Source organism: Anoplophora glabripennis, unplaced genomic scaffold, assembly GCF_000390285.2.
Source record: "Anoplophora glabripennis isolate ALB-LARVAE unplaced genomic scaffold, Agla_2.0 scaffold445, whole genome shotgun sequence".
NCBI classification, from domain to species: domain Eukaryota; kingdom Metazoa; phylum Arthropoda; class Insecta; order Coleoptera; family Cerambycidae; genus Anoplophora; species Anoplophora glabripennis.
In genome coordinates, this window is record NW_019416534.1 from 423410 (window position 1) to 444401 (window position 20992).

A 20992-nucleotide genomic window follows, 5' to 3' on the forward strand; every position below is an offset into this window, starting at 1 on the left:
CAGGTTCTTCGCTATCGGCAAACAAACTCACATTGGACGGACAGGCGCGAATGACTGCAACTACGCGCGTACGCGCAAAGCGATCTAGTCTTTTCTTGTCATTGTTCGGATTAGCATGTGATCGGATTAACGTGTGTTCGGATTAAAGAGGTTGCACAAAATATTTTTTTACAGTTAGCTATTTCTTGTGCAGATTTTACCTTACACACAAATATTTTAGTTGAATCGTTAACAGTTCAATATTTTCTTCAGTAATTGAAGTGTCTTGCAAAAAATCGCACAACTGAAAAAAGCTCCAACTATGACAAATTTTTTTTTAAATGTATTGTTTTGTGGAAAATAATGTCAAAATTAAGTACATTTTTTATTGCACGCCTCAATATCTCCCAAACTAAAATTTCTATTTTCTTATTCCAAAAATCGGTATGTCAAAGATGATTTAATTGGAATATCTGATGTTTTCCACAAAGAATTCAAAACGATACGATTTTTATAACAATTAAACGATTTAATATCATAAATGCATAATCTTGATATATTTGTAGGAATTTTAAGTCATACATTTGAATTACACATGATTAACTATAAAATACGTGAACTTACATACTTTTCCTATTATAACCATGAAAAACGATATGTAAAATTACCGATACCTACTTAGCGTCGAGCTTCTCCATTTCCCCCGCGTCTTCCGGATTCAATTTAATGCCCTTATAGACATCCCTGTCCCCATCGGGAGACTCCATCCGCAGTTTCAGATGCGTCAGAGTGTTATTGAAGTGTTTCGTTATCTGCTCCGCCTCGTCCGAACTTTCCAAGTTGGTCAACTCGTCACGGATCTTCTTAATGAGCTGATTCAGTATTTCGACGTCCACTTGATCGTTCCCCTTTTCGAAGAAGTAGATGTAGTGGTTGAGCAACTCGACAAACAGCTGCACCTGTACGCTGATATCCATGCACTGTTTCGCTATCCTCAGCCCCTTTTTCAGACACTCCACCACCCGTTTCCCGTCGTGGGTCTCTTCTCCCTTGCTGGCGAGGCTTTTGCCGCTCCAGAACAGATGCGAGCAAGTGGCGACGCCACGGCACTGATCTGGCTTCTTCAATAATTTACTCGCCGCTAAAGCGCACTGGGTACGTAACGGGTCGGAATTTTCTTCCGAGAAACAACTGATTTGTTCTAACGTGCCAACGATCAGAGTTATGGCGGCTAACTGCGCCTTGGAATCGGAGATTTCGTCTTCGTACAAGGAGAACGCTTGCGACATGAATTCGTACGCTACGGTCTCGTGGTTCTCGAACCCGATTTGATCGATGGCTAGCGCCCCTTGCAGGAAGAGACGTAAGGGCAATTCTGCTAGTTCCGCTTTCACCAAGGCCGTGATGGTCTGGTGGCAGAATTGGAATATTTTTGTGCACTTTTTCTCCCACTTGGCGTCTTTTAAGTCTCTGTATTTGTACGCCAGTTGATAGGCCTGGAATATCAGCGGTGGGAGGGTGTATTTTATTCGCAAGGATCCCCCGGAAGCCAAAATCTGGAAAAAAAATGTATTGTGATTTGAAATAAATCAGAAACTTCAACAAACCCAAAAAACTAAAAAAAACATACCTTTCTGGCAGCAGTAAGTATAAGATATTGATCGTCTGGTACGTTGGACCTCAGTTGATGTATGAACCTCGCCAACAAACACTGCTCCTCGGCCAACTCCTCCATATCGAGGTCGCCGATGGGGTGTTCGTTTTTATCCGTGACCAAAGTGTTCAGTAGCGTCAAGGCCTGTTCGGCTTCTTCCGAAGTGGGTATAACAGTTTCGTATTCCAAAGCATTGTTTAGAACGTAAATGCTGAGCGCCTTGCGGCCAAAGTAGTCGAGATGCTGCATCAGCCCAGCGTAATGCTTCAACTTTAGGACCATCAGGAGGCTGTTATAGTTGTCGAGGGGTATTTTCAATAATTTCTGCAGTTCTTTCGCCACGGAGGTATGAGATTCTAGGTGTTCAAGGCCTAAACGTTGGAGCACCTGAAAATAAAACAAGTTTCACGTCATTTCGCAACCAAAAATCTTTCACTAATTTTTGCTCTTACCTCGACACTAGACAGCATAACTTTATCGATATAGTCTATTCTGTCAGGATAACACTTCAAAGCGAGATTAACCAAAGCTACTTGAAGAGCGACCATATCCTCGGGCGGCAAGTATTCTCTGTTGGCGATAATAGACGAAATCTGATTGGAAAACACCTCAAACAGCTGAACTTCTTGCAGAATGTTGGCACCTAAAGAAAAATAAGAGAACGTGGGTTAATTTGCCTTATTCCTAGATTCAAACGTTTACCTTCGGTGCCCAACGCATCAGATCTTTGACTGAAAGCAGCCAGACGTTCTATTAAACTGATAACGATGTTCTTAACGTTAACTCCGGCCTCTAGCTCGGCGCATGACTTCAAGAACGGATTCAAGGTCTGTATATGAAATTCGTCTGGAAAAACTTGGATTATACACTCCATCAAATATTCTTGAGCGATTGCGTCTCTACAGCTCACAACCTAAAAAACATTCAAATAAAACTGAACAGACAATAAAAATATACACATATACGGAATTATACCATCAGCACAGCACAGCAAACAAAAAAATGTATGCTGAGAACTCGCCTAAATCAAACAGAAAGTATTACATATTCATGTTCAGCAAAAAAGTTGTCGAAATTGAATCAAAAGAAAATACAAAGTAGCTAGAAATCTAAACTGAATATATATAACGGATACAATTATTACTAAAACTGAAATATGGCACATTAGTGTCTTTAAACTAAAAAAAATCTGTTAAATTGGATTTACCTGCTCTAAGATTCCCGGCAGAACAGATTTTTGATACTTCTCCAACGTGACAGACTCCAGCTGGCTCAACCTCACCAAGTTCGTACCAACCAATATCCTCAATTCTTCTCTTTCCCTCTCACGGTTCTGCCTATCTCTCGAATGGCCCTGATGCTGCATTCTCACCCACAGTTTGTTCATCTCGGCGAAATTCATTAGAACGAAATCTATGGAATCCTTTACCGTACCTTCTGGACAATCCGTATCAATGTCCGGTGTGTCGGGCAAAACATTTCTTGTGCACTGGAGAAGGTAGTTACGTAGAAATAATCCACGTAACGGATGTTGAACTCCTAGATTTATATAATGAAAAAAATATACTTATTTAATATGTAGTTCTAAATTGATGATATCGTACCTCTGCACATTTCTACTAAATCCTTTAATAAATCTCTCCTTAAAGATGTGTTGGTTTTAATATAGACTAAACCAACAGTAATTAACAAATACAGCCTAGGCACAATGTTTCCTGCGTACTGTACTAATTCGTAGAGATCAGGAACCTTTCTTCCCTTCTGGAATTCATCCACTAAATACAATTCCATATGCCTCAATTCGTCCGTTATAGCCATATCTAAAATACAGTTTTTTTATCGATACTAACAAATAATAAGGGTTTCTTTCAATTACTTACATAATTCATAATAACTCTTCGGCGAGAGTAATGACGTCCTGAGCTCTGCAAGCATAGCACTGGCATTCTTCAGAGCATCCATAAGCTTGTTTTTATCCAGTGCTCTCTTCATGTGAAAAGCTTGGGCTTTAACGACGCCCAAGGCATCGTGAAGATATTTCTCTTGTTCCTCCACAGGCGATATCTGGGGAGGAGTGGTAGGCTAAAAAGAATAATAAAACTATTAAAAAGTTCGAAAATTTTTAAGTGTAGGTACCTCATATACATTATAGTAAAACGTTAAATTATTGTAATGAAAGTGCTATAATTACAGAATAGCTACCATAATAGCTATTAAATTGAAATACAAATTAAATAAATTTACAGTAACTTACACCCACTTACCATTTTGATTTTTTATATTCGACTCGGCGAATCTGACAATCTGACGTAGGTAAGGCTGTCAACCATAGATTAATAATCTTTTTCTATGCTGTCAACACAAAATACATAGAAACACATCTAATACATAGAAAATATAGTACTAACGACTATATTTTCTATGTATCTAATAGGGTTTTCCATTGACAATTTTAAGTGTAACACTGGCATTAACCTCGTTTTCAAGAAAACTGTTCTGGTGTAAGAAAAGTGCAACTTCAGTGGAACACAAAATTGCACTTGAATTGAACTTGATTTTGAACTATACTATGAACATATGAAAATTATTTAATCATATTTTTTCCTAAACCTTTACAAAAAAACTCTTATACCTGATAATCAGTTGAGTTATGAACTACATCACTACATAGGTATAGAGTTTCTAATTTTTGGAATGGTATTTTTTTTTTAATTACTTTGGAAATAATAATATCCTCATCACTGCTGCTCGAAGAGGATATTTCAATAAAAAATGTCGCCTTTTCTAAGTCACTCTCTATTTGTAAATTTAAGCTATAAACATATTTTTTTTCCGGTATACTCATAAAACATGATGCATATTTTACAATAATTATCATCATATAAAAAATGAGAAATCTTACCTACTTCTAACCCACGGTAACCTACCTTTGTTTGGTTGTTTATATACCATATATTCAATATTTGCCGCCAGTTTTTTGACAGTGTATAGTTCCACGACTTCCAGGAGCTTGGTGCAAAAATAACGCACGCGTTCATCCATACAACATAAAACTGCACTCACTGAGCACCAGAGGGGCTTTCGTTTTGGCAAAATTAGTACCTATTAGCAACTAATATCAGTTCAGAGTAACTCTGAATAGCTATTAGCTACTAATATAGTTACTATTTTTGCCAAATCGAAAGGCCCTCAGTTGTACCAGTGGAAAAACCTATAATATATTATAGCCCTTTTCTTTTATTCATGATTTCGGAATCATAACGCGTTACGATCCGATGGAAACCAATCAAGTTGCTAGATTTCGGATCGTAACGCGTTGTGATTCTGAAATCATGAATAAAAAAAAGAGCTCCTATGTCAAATTATCTAAAAATAGGCGTTTTCCTGTTTAGATTACTCCATATGACTCCATACCCGTATCCATAAAGGGTATTCAATATTCAATCGCCATTAATTGTGAGGTGCCGATATAAGAGCCAGGGGGGCTTTGATTTTGGCAAAAATAATATTTATTAGCAACTAATATCAGTTCAGTAACTCTAAGTTACTATTAGCTACTATTTTTGCCAAATCGAAAGGCTCTCAGGTATCGATCAGGTGCTGCTCTAAGTACTCCAGACTTTTGACAGTCCTCTGTCCTGTGCTTTAGTACGGGAACGCGTTAATATAATAAGTGCACCAATGATTCAAATTTTAATTCTAATAGCCCTAAAAATTATAAGGCTGTTAATAGCCTAGATAAATGATACTAGTTAACAGTAGTTAAGGTCAGTAATATGTGGCTGTTAAGCATGTATCTTGCGTCGGTTTTTGTGCAAGTACATCCTCGAGAAAAAAATCGAAAATCTCAAAAACTAGAGCGGAACTGAATGCAGTTTTGGATTGATCAACACCTTTGTGGTACACCGGATTTTTTCAGATTTTTCCGAAACNATAGTTACTATTTTTGCCAAATCGAAAGGCCCTCAGTTGTACCAGTGGAAAAACCTATAATATATTATAGCCCTTTTCTTTTATTCATGATTTCGGAATCATAACGCGTTACGATCCGATGGAAACCAATCAAGTTGCTAGATTTCGGATAGTAACGCGTTATGATTCTGAAATCATGAATAAAAAAAAGAGCTCCTATGTCAAATTATCTAAAAATAGGCGTTTTCCTGTTTAGATTACTCCATATGACTCCATACCCGTATCCATAAAGGGTATTCAATATTCAATCGCCATTAATTGTGAGGTGCCGATATAAGAGCCAGGGGGGCTTTGATTTTGACAAAAATAATATTTATTAGCAACTAATATCAGTTCAGTAACTCTAAGTTACTATTAGCTACTATTTTTGCCAAATCGAAAGGCTCTCAGGTATCGATCAGGTGCTGCTCTAAGTACTCCAGACTTTTGACAGTCCTCTGTCCTGTGCTTTAGTACGGGAACGCGTTAATATAATAAGTGCACCAATGATTCAAATTTTAATTCTAATAGCCCTAAAAATTATAAGGCTGTTAATAGCCTAGATAAATGATACTAGTTAACAGTAGTTAAGGTCAGTAATATGTGGCTGTTAAGCATGTATCTTGCGTCGGTTTTTGTGCAAGTACATCCTCGAGAAAAAAATCGAAAATCTCAAAAACTAGAGCGGAACTGAATGCAGTTTTGGATTGATCAACACCTTTGTGGTACACCGGATTTTTTCAGATTTTTCCGAAACAATCTGAAAATTTAAAAAAAAATTGAAGTACTTTTTTAAAATTTTGTGTCAACTTTTTCTTATAATACGCTGAACTTATTGGTAGACCGAGAACAATAATGACACCACAACTAGAAGAAGCAATCCTACAAGAAGTGGAAGCTAATCCGTCAAGCAGCAAGCGAAGATTATCTGAACAGTTTAACATAAGTCATCAAAGTGTTTGGAGGGTTTTGCACACAAATTTACTTTATCCGTACCACATTCAACGTGTGCAACCACTGTTGCTAAGAGATTTTCCTGCACGGTTAGATTATTGTCGATGGTTTCTCCAAAAAACTGCTCAGAATCCCAACTTTACGTCTAAAATTCTGTTCACAGATGAGGCAACTTTTTCACGGGATGCCATCATAAACTTCCACAATAATCATTTTTGGAACTATGAAAATCCCCATGTTATTGGAGAACGTGGATTTCAGCAGCAGTTTTCGGTGAATGTGTGGGCCAGAATTATTGGTGATCATGTCATCGGACCGCATTTTCTTCCTCCTCGACTGAATGGTGAGACTTACAGACAGTTTCTAGCTGAAACATTGACTGGTCTATTAGAAGATGTACTACTAGCAACCAGAAATGACATGTGGTTTATGCACGACGGGGCACCTGCTCATTTCAGTCTTGCTGCTTGCCAACATCTTAATGACACTTTTGCTCAGCGATGGATAGGTCGGGGAGGATCCCAGCCGTGGCCAGCACGATCTCCAGACCTAAATCCTCTGGACTATTTCTTTTGGGGACATCTGAAGTCACTTGTTTATGCAACGCCAGTTGTAGATGAAAATGATTTAAGAAACAGAATTGTAAATTCTTGTAATGTCATACGCAACACTCCAGGAATTTTGGAACGTGTGCGACAGTCGATGACCAGAAGATTACATGCTTGTATTGACAGTGGCGGTTCTAATTTTGAGCATTTAATTTAATTCAATTTTTATGATATTTCCAGCTCAAGTAAGTTTAAATGCGTTTTTCATGGAAACGGTTGCTCCTAGCTACTTCATTATTGGCGCCCTCAAAAAAATACACCTAAATTGACCACAGATTTGAATTTGTCATTCCAAAAAAACCCAGTGTATGAAATTTCATTAAATTATTTCGAATCAGTCGAAAGATATTTAAGAAAATGCGATTTATTTTCCCAACTTTGACACCCTGTATCTCGGTAACGAAGCACTTGCGGACCGATGTTCATATGCACTTTTTTGCTTAAAATATGACAAGGAATCACACCTTGAAATTAAAGTCATCACTTAAGATACACCCTGTATAATGGAATGTAATGTACACATTACTGTCATATTTAGTTTAGTTGCCCAATATTTGCAATCAAAATTTAAATTTCCATGTGTTCTATATCAACTATAAGTAAATAAGAAAGAAAATAAAGTATATATCAATTTTAAATTTCTATCTATTTATTTATTACTAAAATTAAGCATATAAAAATTACTGTATATAAAATATTATAATATTAATTAGTAAGTAAATAGAAATTATATAAAATTAAACCAAATTAGTAACTATGTGTATTTGGCTGGTTAATGTAAAAATACAACATTTTTTATAAATTTATTATTTCCAAATAATCACAATTAATCAGTTAACAGTGCACCACTACTAATAAAATTTTATTTGTAAACGATAATACTTTTTTTTGTAACAACAGTGCATGCGGTGCTCCCATCACATTTTTATTATACTTTGGTTAGATATGTATTTAATACCACAGAAAATCGTTGATTTTATAATAATTTCTTTAAACTATCAATTTTAAAAGTAAGTTCCTGCAGATCCACTTTTAGCAATATTTTTAACACAATTAAGGCGCCACTAAAATGGATTTCTAGTTCGAAATTGATTTTGTCGCTAACAGCTAATCAGATTTTAATCTTTTTATTATAGGTTTGTTCCTCACTAAAGATAGTATGATTATTATTATTATAAATTGATGTTTCAGTTTACTGTAAAAAATTGCAAGAAATTGAAGCAGCACAATAATAGGCAAAAAAAAGTCTATTACAAGTGGATAGACACCTTAGAAACGAGGATAATAACAGAAAACATGCTTAGAAAAACGTGAAACAATGTTAATCAAGATAAGACAAACATCTGGTTTTAAGTATTTTCTTCTGTAATTTTTGTCATTGTTTTTGTTCTTTTTTGTCACGATTTGTTTTATTTATATTTCTGTAATTTTTTAAACTTTCACAAACTAGTGCTCTACGATTTAATTGCTTCTCAATAACAGAGGTAATGTTGAAAATCATAAAGTTGTTAAAAGGTCTACAATTTTATTCAGGTAGGCATCATTATTTTAGCCGGCACACATTACAGGGTGTTTCAAATTTCGAGGAGAAAATTATTTTCTTTCACAGTATATACAGGGTGTCGCAAATTGTTGTTCAGATAATTCTACGGCTGTTTATAGGAATTTTTTTTCGTATTTTTCGATGTAGAACCTGCTCTAGAATTCTCTGTAGACATTTTGCAACACCCTGTACATGCTGAAAATTGAAATTTGAATAAAAATTTCAGGCTTAGTGTCGATAATGAAGAATAAACCTATAATTTAAAGAAATAAAGGATTCCGGCTTATTTTTAGTCGCATGTAAATTTTGATGAGATGTGCACTTTTTGCATTGGAAATGGTGTCTATTTGTATATTTTATGTTCCAGGGAATAATGTTGTAAAGGTAAGAACGTTCTCAATGTGTCTTCGAGAATTTTCACGATATTCACACACATAAAAAGAAAACAACATACACGAACGTCCTTTTCAAAACACAAAAAGAAAACGTTTTTCTGAATTTTCTCAGTTTTCACGCTATCCAAGCAGAATGCCGCATTTTGTAAATATTACTTTTGTAAATGTTAAAATATTTAAAGTATTTAAGAGTATTTTTGACAAAATTGGAGAATTGCCATCATTTTCAATAAATATCCCAAGTTCTTTAATTTTATAACAAGTATATCACATAAAACGTAAATTCGTAAGTCCTTCACGTTTGTCCCCATTTGATAATGAAAATTCTCGAAAAATAAATTCTCGAACATTGTACTATACACACAACAACCAATACAGCAAAGAACTATGTAGACCAGGAAAATTAGCGAAAAAAAAGAGAAACTCAAAAAAATTCCTTTCTGCGATATTATTGTAAAATTGTCTAAAGGAACATAATACAAGACATTTCTCATCTCGTGAGTCAAAAAATGTTTTTAGGTAACTTTTCTATTTAAACAAATAAGTGAGGAAAACAGTTTTTTTCACTTTCCAGGGAAAACCATTAATTTTAGCGAAAAGTGACTCACAGACACCTTGTAGGGAGTAAAATTATCTACAAAATGAGACTTGTTAAATTAAAATCGGGTAAGAAAATTGTCTAAAGGAACATACCTTTAGACAATTTTACAATAATCTCGCGGATAGGAATTTTTTTGAGTAAAAATTTTATTTACTTGGCCTAATGGTGCTTCCTACAAATTTGAAAGAAAAACCGGAACTACCGTTCGCAACACTATTTCTTGAATTTTAAGTAGACAAACGAGCAACGTACATTTCAGTAAAGTAACATAAAATATATAAAACAAGTACCTGTTTAAAATACACAAAAATATTTCTAATACCGTGCGATCGCGTACAAACCAATCCCGTTAGATTAATTCCTAGGTTGGTAGTAGTATCCACCACATACGGAACAAGACATTTTCCTAGAAGGAGACGACGCAGAATGTATTCTCCTTTTGTCGGCCCTCTCTGCGTCCTGTTGATATTCATATATCTTCTTCGTCAACCAACATCGGAAAAACGTTAACAACTCCCGTAACGCCAACTCCGTAAGGTGCGTTCCCGTATAATACATATTAACGGCGTCTGTAAAAAACTTCACCGCCCTCTTCGTTTGTTTCACGTCTATGTGTCGGAACAGGGGATTGTAGTAGCTGTCGTCGCCGGTCTCGATCCAGTTCTTGTACAGCTCCTCTAAGTGTCCCGCCGCTTTGGCAAAAAAATTGATCACCACTTCCATGACGTAGATGTACTTGGACTGATTAGGGAATATCTGGTCTAGAAGTAGTCGAATGGGATCCGGCAGATTAGCCAGGAGCATATGTAGGGCGTTAATGATCTTTGATTGTATATCGCCATCACAGAAACTCAACAATCTCAATGTAATGTTTGTGATGGACTCTATGTCTCTAATGGAGAAATCGGTTAAAATATTGGAGACCATGGACCGGGTAGACGCGGTGTCGACCGGCACGCGTTCCGATTGTGGCAAATTTGACAGGAAGGATGAGGCTTCTTTTTTGTTCATAGCCGCGAATTCGTTAAAATCTATACTTACTCCGTTCAGTACTATTTCTCCTCCGGAAGCGGATATTCTGATACCCTTTTTGTTCATGTCTTTGTTCGATCTAGTTAAGACGGCGAAAACTTCGTCTTTATTTTGTATGTTCCGAATCGCGGAGATGACCTCTGCTCTACCCTGAGCCTCATTCAGGTTATTTTGGCGAATGGTCTCCTTCACCAGTTTTGTGAATGTTTTCCTAAAAACAGTCTGAGTTATTTAAAATGAAATATTAATCAATTTATTGAAAAATTTCACGTGGATGCTTTTTAAAAAATTATTGAAATGGTGCCACGATATCTACATTCGAGCTTAACCAGTCGAGCACGGAGGCTTGTTGCCACCTTCCATCTCTTCTTCTCTACCACCTCGGCGATCGGAGTTGTATGTTACAATGTTGCATTTCATAATAAATTAAAAACATTGGTCATATGCAAGTGCACGAGTTTTTGTTTTTAACTGGTGTATATGTGAAGTTTTTCTTAAGAATTTTTGTGAGACGATCATAATTAATTAGTGATTATTTTCATTTTACTCTGGTACGTACAAACATAAACTCAACAACTTCTTTAGTTGGATGGACAATGGACATTGTAGATTATTTATTATTAAAAGGATTTAGTACTCTCAGAAATGGAGACCAACACCTTTGCCGTCTTTAGTTGAAGCGGGCGAAAAACAAAATAGGGGATTTAACGATAATAATTATAGAAAAAAACAACTGGCTAACTGCATCAACTATTCGAAATAAATTATACTGCTGGCAATGTTTATTTTTCACTAATGATAATTTATCGCTTTGGGGCAGTGTTGGTTTTAACAATTTAAAAAATTTAACGAGAGGATTCGAAAGACTCGAAAAATTGCAAGAACGTAAGTATTTCATAGCGTATTAAATCTGAAATGTTCGGTAAACAGAATATTGTAAACGCTTTAGATTCTGTTCACAAAACGGGAATACAACATTATAATGAGGAAATAGTGATATTTTAAATAGACTTATCGATGTAGTCATATTTTTATCGTCTCAAGAAATTTCTTTTCGCAGACATGATGAAAAAGTGGATTCTGCTAATCGAGGGAACTTTAAAGAGTTAATAAATTTATTATAAACACGATTCAAAATTGCAGAATTTCTTAGATAATGCCACTGTTTTTTGGGGAACCTCTAAAACCATTCAAAACGATTTAATTGAGAGTTCAATTAACAAAAGTAAAATTTATGACGAATTAAATAATTGTGAATGTTTCTCCTGGCAAGTTGATGAAACCAAGGATATTACTTGTAAGTCTCAATTATCGGTAAATTTTAGATAGATGTCGCTCCTCAAGATTATTTTAATCAATGTTACGCACATAAATTAAATTTAGTTGTAAGTAAAGCTTGCAACGGTATTAAAGTGAGAATTTTTTTCAAATCTTCCTGGATTTTCGTCATTTTTTTTCCAAATTTACTAAAATATCTCACGTATTAAATAAAATAATGCAACACAGAATTCCAAGTAATGCTCCCACTTGTTGGAATTTTTCTTCTAGAGCTGTTTTTACGGTCACAACTTATAGAAAGAAACTTATTGAGATTTTTTATTTCAAATCGGATAGTGAGGATTTTTTGAATGATCAACAAACTTTAGGATTCGTTTATGGATTAAAACAATTGTTAGACAAAAATTTCATTTTTGAACAAACTTGTGTTCCAAATTTTGCAGAATAAATTAACTGACGTAACACTTTCTAAAAAGAGAATTAATTCACTTTTATCAAAATTAAAAGAATTCCGTAATAATGAGATACATTTCAACATATTGTATGCAATTTTCTTAGAAGACATTGACGAAACCTTTAACGATGACCCGCCCTCAAAGAAAAGAAAGACAAGTTTAAAGTTTCATTCATTTCAAGCCTCCTCTACCAAAGATACCATGAGCAGCCACTGACTGGTACGTACGTTGAGAAATATTTTAGGGGTGTCGATTACAGAACATGCTTTCAGTAATTGTTCGTCAAAAATTATCAAGAAATTAGATTAAAAATAGTATACATTTTTATATGCATATATTATCAGTATTTTTACCGTAAGAATCAAATATTATTTCATATCTAACAAATACCTGTGTCTGTTGCTCCTCAGGGACTCCTGATAACTCTGCAAAGTCCTCATCTGAGTCTCCTCTATGATGGTGGAGCAAGTCCTGAAATTATAAACGGCGTTTCCGAAGAATAGAATCGACGAAGTCAGCTGAACCATGGTGAGCAACGACGGCGACTGATTTTCATTCACCCACTTATCGATAACCTCATACCCAGAATTTACCACGGCCACGCCGCTGGCGCCAATATTAACAAACGCGATGGCGTCCACAGCCGCCCTAGCGCCCTAAAAAACGAGGAAAAATATTTAATTTTTACTCCCCTCTGTATTCGAGTAAGTAACAACACCGAATTTGGACCCAAACTCATAATAAATAAAAATATTATCTACCGTTCCGATGTTCACACCCCTCGCTGCAAATTGGGTCACCGCCATGTTAGCACCGGCTCCTACGAACCCTAGAGCACCAGCCAAAATGTTGATGTACGCACCTCTCGCCTCAGAATTAGCGAAACTTAATGTCTAAAAAAATTCCAATGTGTACATATCTAACTTTGGTTACAGTTATCTAAGTGTGTGTGAGATATAACCTACAAAGTAACGAGCGTTCAAATAAAAACGTGGTCAAATTGGTTCTGAAAATTTGGACGTAGGGCATAGCACATAGCAAATGAACTTAAACGTCATCTGTCAAGGCGCTATATCGCCGCTATCAATTTGAATATTTTCGTTTTAAAAAGCGTTTAAAATGGTGTTTTCTCAAGAACAAAAAGTGTTTATCATAGAGTCCTACTTTAGAAATGGACGCAAGATTGATGGAATATGGAAGTATTCTATTGAGGAATGTTTCATAGAATTTCAAAATCAATTTCCCGGCGTTGTTGAGTACAAAATTTTTCAAAGTGCAGTTCAGCGATGTGTTAATGTTTTTCATGAAACGGGCAGTGTAACAACAAAAGAAGGAAGCGGCCGACCTAAAAAGCGGACTGAAGAATTAAAAGAAAATGTCCAACAAATAATGGAAAATGCACCAAGAACTTCTGTACGTGTTTTATCACAAATGGTGGGAGTATCAGTCGGTACCTGCCACACAGTGTTAAAAAAAGATTTGCGTTTGTTCTCCTATCGTTTAACTTGTCAGCAAGAACTTCATGAAGTTGATTTTCCGCGACGGGCTGTATTTTGTGAATGGTTTTTAAACAACTACGGTGAACTTCATAATATCACCTTTTTTTCTGATGAAGCCTGGTTTCATTTAAGTGGTTACGTAAACTCACAGAATATGAGAATGTAGTCTTCTGAAAAACCAGATAACTTTTTTGTCGAGGGCACACTGAACGCTCAAAAAATTGGAGTTTGGTGTGCTCTCAATCGAAGGAGGATTTATAGACCTATTTTTTTTAATGGTACTCTTACTGCGCAAAGGTATAGAGAAGAAATTATCGCTCCTTTTGTTAACCAGCTGGAAGAAAACAAATTACAAACTTTTACTTTCAACAAGATGGCGCAAGGGCACATACGGCAGGCGAGACGATGAATATGTTGTGGGAAGTTTTCCAAAATCGATTAATAAGTCTCAATGCTGAACATGAATTTCCATCGAGGTCATGTGATATTACGCCGTGTGATTTCTTTTTGTGGCTTTACCTTAAAAACGCTATTTTTGAACTGCCTATTCCTGATTTAAACCATCTGCAGGCTCGACTTATAGATAAGATTCGTGAAATTAACAATACCCCGAGCATCTTAGAAAATGTCTTTAATTCTTTGAGGAACAGGTGTGAAAAGTGCTTGGAACAATGAGGGGGACACTTTCAGCAGCTGCTTTAATTTATTGTCATAACAAGGAGGGGGACACTTTCCGCAGCTCCTTTAATTGTTTGTTATTGTTATCACGATTATTCTTTAAAATAAAGTTATATAGTCATTAACGTTATTGAAACTGACAGCTGCTATACAGCTCGTTGAGAAATGAGGTTAAGTTGGTCGCTATAAGCTACTCCCTACGTCCAATGTGTCAGAGCCAACTTCGACCACGTTTTTATTTGAACGCTCGTTATATTCTATATCTTATATGTCATTGATACACAATGCCTACTAACACAAAACATCACTTTGTACCTACTGTGGCATCTGCAGATGCCATGAAAGCACAAGTTGTTTCACGACAGGCGAATCAACTGTTTTAACTGATCATATTATAGAAAACAACTACTCCAGCATCGAATATAGCTCGCAGAGTAATTGTTTTCCACAATATCATTAGTAAAAAAGTTGTGTTTTTTAGAACTATTTTGTGGATTAGGTGAATGGTACTAATGTTGTATATATTAAATTAAGCACATTTTTTAAAAAGCAAATTAGCTAATAGTCCAGTCATTATGGACATAAAATAGCCTGTTTCAGGAAAAGAATACTATTAGAAGTTTTTCTGCGGAATATTGTTCGGCAACGTGTTATAAACAAAATACCAAAAAATCGACTGGAGACTAGTTGGGAAACTTTATTTAAACAATGATCAGTTATAGAAAAGTGGTTTTTTGACTCGCATAAAAAAACTGTTATTCATAGCGAAAAGAGGTTTATACAAAAAAGGTAGGTAGGTATTAAATAAGCCTATAAAATGAGAAAAGTCCGATTAAATTCCGATAATTTGTTTATGCACAAGAGCTCAAAAATGGTCGAAAATGGCAGTTTTTTCAATTGCTAATAATTAATAGCAGTATATTGACTTTTCCTTGTATATATATATNTCATATTTGGTATTTCCCAAATTGATTCCTGTAAGCCATACTTTATTAGTAACAATATATTAACTTTTCCTTGCATCTATATATATAAATGTATTCTACAAATTGCCAAAAATAAAAGTTATTATGAACGTAATTCTGATAGTCACAATTACCCAACCAGATATGGTAATCTCTTGCGCATTCCTAACCATACCTCAAGTTTGTTTGAAAAAGCGCCTTATTATATGGGCATTAAGTTAATAAACATCTTACCAGTCGATATTAAACAAGAAAGCAATTTTAACTCATTCAAATTCAAAGTAAAAAAATACCTTATAAACAAATGTTTTTTTTTTCAAATTTTCGCTCTAATTTACCGATAATATATTTTTTAAATAATTCTGATATGATTATTGTAAGTGTTTTTATTAAACACAAATAAAAATATTTTTATTTGATAATTAAAACAAAATAATACAAAATGCAAAAACTTGTAATCGAGTGTTTCTTTCACAAAAATTTCCTATAATCACAAAAAAAGAAGACAAAAAAAAATTGGACTAAATTTTTTTTTATACTGAAAAAAAAACAGAACAGTAAATTTCCACTGAATAATCAGATGGATTGAGGTTCGATAAAGACGTAATCTACAAAATGGAATGTATGTATTTTTTATGTAAATTGTGTTATCAAGAATTATTTGAATTGTGTTATCGAGAATAGTGATTATTTAAAATAATTTTCATGACATTTACAAGTTTCTGAACTTCATTAAACATTTTAGGTGATGATATTGTGGGAAACAACTATTCCACGGGCTATATGACCCGACTGACATTGAATTATACCCTCTAATATGTAGTAAATAGCATCAGGAGAATGATCAGACATAGAATAGGCTAGTTTCCAACTTTATCGTACCGCCTACAGATTAGTAGAGATCACTTTGTCAGTAGACTTAAGTAGCACTGACATTTAAAAATATGACATATGACATGACATATGCTTTGTAGGTTATATCTCACCAATTAAATATTATCCCAGTTTTATTATCAAATAATTCAAAATTTTTGTATCGAAAATGCTTCAATGATTGCTAATAAAATAATTGTTTATGAAGAAACGGTTCACAATATGAAAAATTTACAGGAAAAAAAAATTGAAAGATGGAGCGAAAGAAAAATTGAGGTTGTAGGGTTCAGTCGTTTTCGAATTATTACTTGCAAAAAAATTATGAACATATTTGTTTCCATCTGCTTTAAATATCAAAAAGTGACAAATAATTTTTTTTTTCAGCTTTGATACCCTCGATATGCGGTTAAAGGAACAACTTTGAATAAAAGTGTTGTTTTTCTTTACTCTTACGAGTTTATTGTCACTTATAACGTTTCTACTCTATCTTAAATTTAACATTATTTCAAAAAGATCCCAAAAATTGCAGATAAATATAGTTTACTTGTAATACCGGCACGAACTAAAATTAATTTGAATGCAGAGTTAATCGTGTTTTTCAATATTATTAAATTGAATTCTTAAAACTCAGATAAGAAAAGATGCGTAAAGTACTTTACAAATACAAAAAAAATTAAGGTTATAATGTTAGCTAAACAGGAAAATATGTTTAAAAACAGTTCGTCAAGAAAAAATATCTTACCTGTTTGTGCCTGTTCCTGTCATATAATGTATAAGCACTGCGAGCTATAGAGTAAATCCCTACGCTAACCCCCGTGACAACTCCACCAATAAGGAGTGCCGGCGTGACGGCTATACCCGGAATGGCAGCAGCTACAAATATTCCTCCTGAGATTAATCCTCCTGCCATACTGGCATAATCAGCGCCTTGTAATACTTTCACGTCTATTCCGCAAGCAGGGGACAAATGTCTTTCTAGAAGTACGTTACCGTTGTTGTCGTATTCATATCTAAAAGAAATTTGAACTTTTTAATCATACCGGCTGTTTATCGGGCATCAGGCAAAAATTGTACAGTCAACAAGTTTAGATCCAGTGAATTAAAGATCGTCTCAGCAGTTCTCCAAGGATCTTATTTGAGTCCTTTACTGTTTAATTCTTTTGAGGCCACCGAATATTTTGGAAAGTTCCATTATTAACAGAACTCCATTTTATAGAAAAATGAATAATTTTCAAGTTATTAACTTTAAAATTAAAATAAATGTGCAAATAATCAATAATAACTCCAAAACTATGCTTTTGAAACAAATTACTCCCATAAATAAATACATGTATGCAAATTTTTTTAGACAACTTAATATTTACCGTCCATTTAGAGGGAGAACCATTTCACATTCGTGCAGTTTGTTCCTATTTTTGTACTCCTCCCACGTTTCGTAAATGCGGCCCATATGGTCTATGAAAAGCCTGCAAGGGTTACTGCTTCTGTGGCATTTTCTCAATACAAAAATAGGAACTGGCATCAAATCCGTGTTGGGATTATAATCCTCATATTTTTTAGCTCGTTCCATCTTTTCCGATGGTAAAGGTTCCGTACAATTGTAAATAAATGAAATTTCTACCCGATCTCTATCCTGCGCTATTAGATCTAAAACAAATGTACAAAATTTGTATTTGTGTTAAAAATTAAATTAAAACATTGAAAAAGACGTAACTCAACCGAGTATATTAATGTAAGTTGTGCACATTTACAAAAAGATAATTAAACTTACTGCTATTTTTTAGAATTGTGTCAAATAAACCTCCAACTTGCTCCATCTCTTTCTTATCATAGCCGTCCCCTTTTTCTGTCTTGGGTTGCCCGTACAACGCAAAAGCAATTTTTTTCTTCAAAAGATCATGCTGATCATATTCGAAACCATCATAGTCTCTATCCCCTAGCATGTCCACCATGAGCTGTTGGTAATTGACCGAGTTCATGTCATTCTCGTTGCCCTTTTCCCTCTCAAGCTCCTCCAAGTCTTTTTCTTTTTGATTTTCAATAATAAGAAACTTCTCGGCATTTGACAAAGTTGATAAAAGATCTTTATCGGAAATATTTGCCGTAAGACAAGAAAATACAGTTACCGAATCTTTAATAGGCACTATACATAAGGCTGTGGATACGTCGCATCTTATTACATCAGCGATGTTGGACAAATCACTGCATTCTTTTAATGCTTTCAGTAAGGCACGTTGGTATCTAGGTTCTTCCACATCCCAACCGAGAATGAAAAAATTTCTCTGTAACATCTCGATGACTTCGGGTTTTTTAAGATTCTCCATGAATTTATATGAAAATTTATCGTTACATTTATGGAGGTACAGTAACAAAATTTTTCTCTAAAAAGTTGATATCAAATTATTATACAAGTTATTTGCTAAAAGTTATATTCTGATAGGTATGTGAAAACTACAATGACTTACTTCTTCCAATGGTACCAAACATGCGTCTGCAATAGCACTCATTAGCCTGCATGTATTAAATTTTATAGAGCTGTTTACGTTATAGTTATTTGAAATTTTTCTAACAAAACTGTTTGCAGCTTCTATCTCCAAATCTAAAATGAAACTTAATACAAGATTTCTGTAAAAACCTTATTAAAAGCTTTTTATTTATATCAAAGAAATGTTTACATTGATAAATAAACGATATAATAATAAATAAACTACTGTACAGCCTTATAAATCCTAATAACTTTTAAAACAATTTATCTTTTATCTGAAAAAATGTAATAGCTTACTATTAATGCAAATTAAATAAACTAGAACAATATTTGCAAAAGATTAGTGATAACATTTTTATCGATTTATGGCTGCAGGCAGGAATTCTGATAAAGAGCTTTGGGTGGTTCCCCTAACAACCTGGCAAAAAAAAGTAAAACTGCAATATATGGTCCCAACAACTAAATATATTACATATAAAATTAGCTGATTCCACCTGATAAATATCAATTAACTGTTTCTCAATACATTAATGATAATTATTATGTACCTTTAACAGGACTAATGTCCAAATTGTCTTGATATCCACTTTCATCTTTTACTTCTAGACAATTAATGGTATTTAACTTTGCACAGACATTTAACACAGTATTTTCACATTCTGGGCTAACAGTCCAACCACTTATTGTCTGTTTATGGGGCGGTATATCAAAGCGATTATGAATTTCTATTTTCAAAAGTTCTGAAATATAAAAGTGGGAAGGTACATTAAAATTACTAATGATTTTTAATTTGACTTACCAACTGTATCGAACTCAAAGAGTTCTACTAGGCCTTCACGGTCTCCATCAGTAATAAAAAAAATCAATTTGTTTTCTTCTACCTCCATTTTGCCTGTTCAAAATTTATACTGCTCCACAATCCAGACGAAAATTTATAATATATGTCGTACCTGCATATCCCTTCCATTTATCTAATGTTATCATAAATTTGCATTTTTATTTATAGACATAAGGCTTCTTTTCGCGAGTGAAGTCGTATGTTGTAGTATGTGTAGTATGAGTGAATATTACGTTTTTGCGAGAATAGTCAGTAAGGGTTTTTTGGCGAGCCAAACCACATCAAACCCGGTTAGCTCGAGTTTGATTGTGTTAAGAGTTTGAGTTAACATTTGACAGAACTCGCAAAAATTCTTTTGGTTTGGATATCTAATCAATAATAAAATCGTAACCTATAATCTATGATAGTGCTCGTAGTTCAAGTTGTTTGATTATTTCTTATATACTATAATTGTTATTCCTAATNTTCATCTTTTACTTCTAGACAATTAATGGTATTTAACTTTGCACAGACATTTAACACAGTATTTTCACATTCTGGGCTAACAGTCCAACCACTTATTGTCTGTTTATGGGGCGGTATATCAAAGCGATTATGAATTTCTATTTTCAAAAGTTCTGAAATATAAAAGTGGGAAGGTACATTAAAATTACTAATGATTTTTAATTTGACTTACCAACTGTATCGAACTCAAAGAGTTCTACTAGGCCTTCACGGTCTCCATGAGTAATAAAAAAAATCAATTTGTTCTCTTCTACCTCCATTTTGCCTGTTCAAAATTTATACTGCTCCACAATCCAGACGAAAATTTATAATATATGTCGTACCTGCATATCCCTTCCATTTATCTAATGTTATCATAAATTTGCATTTTTATTTATAGACATACTTTTATAGACAGGAAACCACAAAGTATACTACTACATAGAGTGAAAATCTAGTAGTAAGTTTGTTTAAAAGTTTCAGCGCTCGCAGTGCGTGGACCAGGAACTATTTTTTTATTGAGCATTGAGCTTATTGATGAGCTCTTCATATTCAGGATTTTTCATTTTTATGTAAAATTAATATTACCAATAAAATAGATATTGTGCAGAATATTAGTTATTAAATAATAATGATCGAATAATTAGAAAATTATTTATTTTCAAACCAGACCCACTACACACGAAACGTAAATGAAACGTTGCAAATGAGATGTTTTACT

General features: G+C 34.2%; 2 protein-coding genes across 4 annotated transcripts; both read right to left on the reverse strand.

The window, feature by feature from the left end:
- Positions 1–512: 512 nt before the first annotated feature.
- LOC108909307 (vacuolar protein sorting-associated protein 35) lies at positions 513–3974 on the reverse strand. Its single transcript, XM_018713616.2, has 8 exons — positions 3898–3974; positions 3514–3715; positions 3238–3453; positions 2841–3172; positions 2336–2546; positions 2086–2276; positions 1610–2020; positions 513–1535 (listed from the first exon to the last, which is right to left on the reverse strand). The coding sequence occupies exons 1-8, from the start codon at positions 3898–3900 to the stop codon at positions 654–656; spliced, it is 2448 nt and encodes an 815-aa protein (XP_018569132.1). The 5' UTR covers positions 3901–3974; the 3' UTR covers positions 513–653.
- A 5792-nt stretch (positions 3975–9766) lies between these two features.
- Positions 9767–20682, reverse strand: LOC108909309. Of its 3 annotated transcripts, none has more exons than XM_023454886.1 (10): positions 20465–20682; positions 20282–20405; positions 19499–19566; positions 18931–19064; positions 18237–18846; positions 17830–18112; positions 17208–17475; positions 13212–13343; positions 12841–13106; positions 9767–10928 (listed from the first exon to the last, which is right to left on the reverse strand). In XM_023454886.1, the coding sequence occupies exons 1-10, from the start codon at positions 20550–20552 to the stop codon at positions 10040–10042; spliced, it is 2862 nt and encodes a 953-aa protein (XP_023310654.1). In that variant the 5' UTR covers positions 20553–20682; the 3' UTR covers positions 9767–10039. The 3 variants fall into 3 exon arrangements, with proteins under 3 accessions (XP_023310654.1, XP_023310653.1, XP_018569135.1); XM_023454885.1 differs by having other exon boundaries at positions 19499–19543; positions 20259–20405; XM_018713619.2 differs by lacking the exons at positions 20282–20405; positions 20465–20682 and adding an exon at positions 19750–19990 and having other exon boundaries at positions 19499–19690.
- Positions 20683–20992: the final 310 nt, after the last annotated feature.

Excerpts from the sequence above, each read along its gene's own strand:
- LOC108909307 (XM_018713616.2), bottom strand. Across the intron at positions 2,021-2,085 it reads TTATGCTGTCTAGTGTCGAG|GTGCTCCAACGTTTAGGCCT; the intron begins GTAAGAGCAAAA and ends TTTTATTTTCAG. Across the intron at positions 1,536-1,609 it reads TACTTACTGCTGCCAGAAAG|ATTTTGGCTTCCGGGGGATC; the intron begins GTATGTTTTTTT and ends TTTTTTTTCCAG.
- LOC108909309 (XM_023454886.1), bottom strand. The coding sequence starts at position 20,552 with ATGGAGGTAGAAGAGAACAAATTGATTTTTTTTATTACTCATGGAGAC. Across the intron at positions 20,406-20,464 it reads CTTTGAGTTCGATACAGTTG|AACTTTTGAAAATAGAAATT; the intron begins GTAAGTCAAATT and ends TTTATATTTCAG. Across the intron at positions 18,847-18,930 it reads GTTTGGTACCATTGGAAGAA|AGAAAAATTTTGTTACTGTA; the intron begins GTAAGTCATTGT and ends TCAACTTTTTAG.